This window comes from Atta cephalotes, assembly GCF_000143395.1.
Source record: "Atta cephalotes unplaced genomic scaffold scaffold00013, whole genome shotgun sequence".
Classification (NCBI taxonomy): Eukaryota; Metazoa; Arthropoda; class Insecta; order Hymenoptera; family Formicidae; genus Atta; species Atta cephalotes.
Window position 1 is genome coordinate 2,877,375 of NW_012130077.1, and position 6,206 is coordinate 2,883,580.

The window sequence follows — 6,206 nt, forward strand, 5'->3', positions numbered from 1 at the left end:
TCTCTCTCTCTCTCTCTCTCTCTCTCTCTCTCTCTCTCTCTTACATCTCAGATAACATAAGTAGTCCATATCAATTTATTAATTAATATTAATATTAATACTAAATAATATTAATAAAATACTGTGTGTAAGTATCACCTGAAGTTAATCGAAATTTATTTTGAACGAAAAGCAAATATTCATAAATTAATTACAAAGTACATTTATTATTTTTTAAAATATATAATTTTTATTGTTAAATCAATACAAATATAGATAAAATTTGCGAAAAGGTGAAAAATAATCTTAATGTGATAATTAAATGTACGTTAAACATTTGTAATTTATCAATTTTTTAATGTCGAGGGAATTGTTTAAATGAAAACACCAGCTCTTACTTCTTAGATTTTAATTATAAGATTTTTATGTTTTACCACGAAATAAAAAGAAAGAGATCAAATTCGAGGATAAAAATGGAGTTGAAACACGATGTCGAACAACCCATGGAAAAATCGAAAGGATGCGATTTGCCGTTGCGGGAAAAGTTGGATGTATATACCACATAATAACGTGTACGGAATACACATGTATGCGTTTTATTTTTAATACAGAAATTTCAATTTGTATAAAATTTAATTTTATTTGATTAAATAGTAAATGTATCAATATTTATTGAAAAATACATACATTTAAATTATGTATAATCATAAATTATCATTAAATTATTGTTTCTTAACATATCGACATCAAAAAATTTTGAAATTAAAAAGAATAAAAACGGGATTTGAACTTTTCTTCTCAGAATATATTCTACACATGAAAATATACAAATTTACAGAATTACAAGAAAATCGGAAGAAAAATATTTATCAAATCCTTTAAGTTAAGTTTTCTTCGATAGAGGCGCTCGAATTTGTTCTTCTATACTACAGTGCTTTTCCGACACTGTTTCGAGCCCATTTTTTTCAGGATCGGTCACTTGAGTTTGGACTCCTTTTTACTCCATGCGTCTTACAATTAATTTCTAAATTAATTCTAAATATAGAAAAATATTCGTAGAAAGTAATAATCTGTACGAGTATATTATATAATTTCGTAATTTTTATTATCCAGAAAATGTCAAATTTATTTTATAAGTTTATTTAATTTAAAAATGCATATATTAATCGTGATATTTGCCCATAAAAATAAAAGAATCTTATTAAATAAATTCGTGTTAAAAAAAAAATTAGAAAGAAATGTCGATTTTGTATTTTTTTCAGAAAGAGATTAGTATGTTCTTTTTCTGTAATTTGTGAATCAAGTTTCATCAGATACTCGTTTCCTATGTAGTAAATGATCGAGAATTCATTGATCTAGACACGTGTGCACTTGTCACGCCTGGTATTGCGGTCATATTGGCACTTTTCGTATGCGGCGCACCTCACTCCATTGCAATAAACGGCCTGATCTGTAAAAACACGTAAAATGTCCTGATAATTCAAGACCCTTGAGAGAAATAAGATTCCAAGATTCATTTCTTCTTTTTAAACACATTTGTATATAAATATACTTTAATCCTTTGCGATTGAATTTCTTTCTTACAAATGAGCGAAGATCAGATATTTTGTCTTCAATTTTACCTGATCGATGAATCTAACATAATTTATGAGGAATTTTTATTGTCTGGAGAAATTTATAGAGATTTTAAAAATGGCAAAAATATGATATTTGCTGATTTCAATTGCGACAGATTACCGCGAAGTATGTCGAGTTCAGCTCGATGCGAAGGACCGCAAAGGATTAATTTTGTCTACGTATAAAAACACAGAACATATGCGTTCTCATATATACATACTACTTGAGCCTTTGTATCCGCCATCGCTGCCGGTATTGACTGGGCTTATGTCGGCACATGACGTATGGCCGCATTTGTTTGGACAGCATTTCTGATTAGACGGACATTGTGCATCTCCTATACACCTGGGAGCGCAATTGGTCACGGTATTCCTCATCGGACAGTTGCCACTTTTATCTACAAAATGATTGATGATTATAACAAACAGGAAAGCTACTCCGCAATTTTCTTCGGATTAATTTGTAGGGCATTTGTTTTATTTAGTCTTTACAATTCTCGCGATGATTTGTCAATATTATTAGCAATTAGCATCTGAAATTATTAGTAGTGTAAATAGTAATCATTTATTACATCGTCACATTACATTATTTTTTTAACATATTATTAAGAAATAATTGTCTTGTCTTTCTTTACATTGAATGTTTTAACGGTTTGATTAACGATATTTTGTTTGACGATTAAATGACAGTATCGCTCTGCAAGTTATCCGTGAGTTGTAGAGTCACAATTGACACGTTTATTTCGCTGACGTGCACACTCGCGAGGATACTATATAATTGAATATTACGTAGTTTAGATATTAATGTGTCGCATTCGTCATTCTCTTTTCCTATATGCAGATATACGTCTTACAAAATCTAAATCTAAACTATGAAATTTTGTACGTATATCATCTAGAATTGAAAAAGATAATCTTTTTTATAAAAAGTTTGGAATTGATTATTACTGGCAAAAAATTTAAGATGCTAATAATTTTCACATTATAAGCTGTTAAAAATAAAAAAAAGAGATAAATGTTAAGAGATAAATGATTATATTCAATTTATGAGAGAAGAGATGGATTCTACTTTAGAATTTTTACTTTTTGACTAGACATAAGTATCTAAAAAATGATGCATTTATTTCACTTTTGATATAATTCTGCAATTAAGTCAGAACAAGAGAAAGAGAATGAAAGAAAGAGCATGAACTGAAAATAGAACAGGTATTCTCATTACGTGAAAGCTACATTAAATACAATTGCGTACGTTTCCTCTTAGTTTTCTGTGCGTAAATGATAGTGACTAATGAGTTACTTACAAAACATTTGAGAGGATGTGTCGGTGATTAGCAGAACTAGCAATACCGCAAATAGTAATAAGCTTCCTGGAAAGTAAATGTTATACAAACTCTATGTTCATTTCAGAGAATTGTACGATTATAACTCAATTTATGTGAGCGATCTTAAAAGAGGTACCATATAGGTATGTGTCATTCACAGAAATTAATCTCAGTATCACATAACTGTTTAATATTAATTATTTCGATGACGCGGCGTTGAATTAATTATTAAAATATATTAATATACATTTGTTCAAGAATTTAATTATACATTTACATAATTATTTAATAGAATTAATCTGGTGCTTTTGCTCAACGAATTGCTAAATACTAAATACTATTATGATTTTGACTTATGTTAATGATATTACATGGAAGTGTATTACATTCTTGAGAAATGCGTAGCATCTGTCTTTCAAGGTTGCACAGTTTAAATACTCACGATTCATTTTATGAGTCGTTGGTTTCTTGGATACTTGATTAAAACTCCGCGGTGAAGTTCCGACGAGACTTCTAGACGTATAATGATAAAAACATCAGCTTTTATAACGCTTTCCACCTCTCGGATATTGATCGAGTATGTGACGAAAGAAGAGAAGATACATGACGAATAAATCATAATTCGTGTCTTAGTCACTGTAACATGGATTCATGAAAGTCTTCATGATACCGTTTACTTGAATTTGAGCACTATTTCTCTCTTTTTTCACATGTTATATCATGATGATATTATGCACCGCTAAGCCTTAATCACATAATTAGCATTATAGTTTCATCTATTAACGTTGTAATAACAACAAAACATATGTGTTCTTTTTAAAATCGAGTAGTAACATTGATTACTATTGAAGATTGCGCCGAAAGTTCATAACTTATAATTACATTATCTTGATTTATTTTACTTTAGCTAGAAATACTTACTTAATTTATATATTTAGTTATAATTTGTTTCTATTGTTAAAGAATAATTTGAATTTAGAAAAAAATTCTGATATTTTTTTTAGATAAAATACATGATATCTTTATAATCATGAATTATTTTTAGTTACTGATTGAAAATATAATTATAGAATCGTCTTCATAAATCTTATTTTCTCATTATTTAGAATTTCCGCGCTTCATATAAATAGCTGTTTAATGTATTCTAATTTAATATTTATAATTGTTCAATCTTTGTTTATTGCCTCGAATTTCGAATCGATTAGTTAAATAAAGCAAGGTTATGTGGTAATTACATAGAGTTGGTGTAGATTCGCTTTGTTTATCAAATTAGCTACTAAAATATTTACTTAAAATATAATATATTAAAAATAAAGGTTAATGTAATTAACATAATATATAATATAATAATATTAATATCAGTATATAAATATATGTTGATATAAATGCATTATATCGATATATTTATATACTGAGGTGCTATTTTACGAATCTGAATCATAATAATAGATCTGTTTCTCGTAGTAAGTGCGTTTTTCTTGATATTATTTCTTGCATAACCTTGGCCTTTCCTTATATCAGTCTATTTATTAATATTATCGATTAATAGATTTATTAAATGACTCTGGGATGTAACTAGATTCCTTTTAGTAATTTCTACTTACATAAATTTTAATATTTTATTTTGTTAATGTTTAATAAATTTATCTGAAAATGCGACAGATAAAAATTAAGAAATAAAAATATAAATTATTTTTTTAATTGTGTACATGATAATTTAATAATTTTTGTTAACTTAAAGTTTAGTAGACAAAAATATAATTGCAACAATTATGCAATTATATTATTAAATATGCTTCCTTGTCGCGTTATTGTATCAATTTGCAAACAAGAAGATTATTGATAGATTACTTGTATAAAAATTAATTATTAATAAAATATATATAAAATTGTAAACACGTTAAGTTAATAAAAAATAAAATTATTACTAAAAATTATTTTATTATTTAATGAGAATCAGTGCTAGATTTATTAATTATTATATAAATGTAATAGGCATATAAAAATCGAGATTAGGGATAGTAATCAATATAATCGTTTCCAAAACGTGAAACAATCGGTTCAACTGGATTTTCGACGTATTCGGGCACTTGTATTTCTGGTTTTTGACAGGCTAGAGCTCCACATCTATTTTTGCAACATTTTAATGTCCCTTTGCAATCGTTGTCGCCATTACAAGTCGATGTGCATACCCATCTTCCTGTCGGTACCAATGGGCAAGATCCTGGTTTCTCTGCTCAACACACAGATTATTTAATTTTTTAATTATAAATTTGTAAACTTATTATTAATTTATTATGCTTTTCTATTAATATTATTACAATATTCTAGTTATAATACACAATAATTATGACAATAAAAAATTATCAAAATTGTAACTGTTCAGGAGAATAAAATAGTTTCCTCTTTAAAAGTTTTTTCTTTATAAGTTGCAACAGAAGTGGAAAAAAATTATATGCATTAGAGCCAACAAATATTTCTTAAAAATATGTTGATAAAATTATATAAATTAATAAAGTATATAAATTTTGTTTTATTATAAAGTTTACAATTAGTGTAATATTAAATTTTGTAATAAAATAATAATAATTGTTTAAACATGTCGGATGTCAATGTTTCTGTTTCAGATTAACAAATCAGGCACAATGTATCGAAGAAATTATTCACCTGTTTGAGATTGCGTCATCGTGACGGGCATAGAGCAAATGGAACCGCCACATCGAGTCTGACAACATTTGCCGATTCCCACGCAATGTGCGTCAACGTAACAGGATCGTCCGCAGAACTGCACAGGTAAGGCAGGTGGACACGAACCTGGTTTGGTCGCGTATCCGTTTTGTGTTTTCACAATAGTGATCATCGCCACAAAGACTAGAGATACGACTAGCAATCTCATTTTTTTGCCGGGCACTATAACACTTGTGATCTTGCGTGTTAGGAGCTATGACAAATATTTCATTTTTTATTAGAATGAGAGTAAGTTAAAAAGTTCGATAATTTGATCTGCTATAGATGTTAAGTAGTAAACTTGTATAAAATTATAAAATTTTAGTTGGAATTTGAAAGTACTATGAAAAGATGAATTTTAATAATGTTTTATGACGAATTTTAATAATTAATTTCAATGATAGTAGAGAAAGAGAAAAGAGAAAATATAAACAAAAGCTAATTTTGAAAAAAATGCATTAAAAATTTTTTGTCTTATAATATTTTCGGAAGCTGCAATTATATTAGCAATAAATTGAATTGTGTATATATATATATATATATATATATATATATATATATA

At 27.4% G+C, this 6,206-nt stretch overlaps 2 protein-coding genes across 2 annotated transcripts; both read right to left on the minus strand.

The window, feature by feature from the left end:
- Positions 1–1,334: 1,334 nt before the first annotated feature.
- LOC105617508 (waprin-Rha1-like) lies at positions 1,335–3,366 on the minus strand. The gene is made up of 4 exons (XM_012199064.1): positions 3,360–3,366; positions 2,897–2,962; positions 1,817–1,993; positions 1,335–1,429 (listed from the first exon to the last, which is right to left on the minus strand). The coding sequence occupies exons 1-4, from the start codon at positions 3,364–3,366 to the stop codon at positions 1,335–1,337; spliced, it is 345 nt and encodes a 114-aa protein (XP_012054454.1).
- Positions 3,367–4,838: 1,472 nt separating this feature from the next.
- Positions 4,839–5,813, minus strand: LOC105617510 (WAP four-disulfide core domain protein 2-like). Its single transcript, XM_012199065.1, has 2 exons — positions 5,585–5,813; positions 4,839–5,150 (listed from the first exon to the last, which is right to left on the minus strand). Exons 1-2 carry the CDS (start codon positions 5,811–5,813, stop codon positions 4,930–4,932), a joined length of 450 nt encoding a protein of 149 aa, XP_012054455.1. The 3' UTR covers positions 4,839–4,929.
- Positions 5,814–6,206: the final 393 nt, after the last annotated feature.

What these genes read in the sequence shown, in the direction of transcription:
- LOC105617510 (XM_012199065.1), bottom strand. Translation starts at nt 5,813, where the DNA reads ATGAGATTGCTAGTCGTATCTCTAGTCTTTGTGGCGATGATCACTATT. An exon ending in GATGACGCAATCTCAAACAG is followed by an intron (nt 5,151 to 5,584) that starts GTGAATAATTTC and finishes TGTGTTGAGCAG; the next exon opens with AGAAACCAGGATCTTGCCCA.
- LOC105617508 (XM_012199064.1), bottom strand. An exon ending in CACATCCTCTCAAATGTTTT is followed by an intron (nt 1,994 to 2,896) that starts GTAAGTAACTCA and finishes ATCATTTTGTAG; the next exon opens with ATAAAAGTGGCAACTGTCCG. An exon ending in CGGATACAAAGGCTCAAGTA is followed by an intron (nt 1,430 to 1,816) that starts GTATGTATATAT and finishes GTGTTTTTACAG; the next exon opens with ATCAGGCCGTTTATTGCAAT.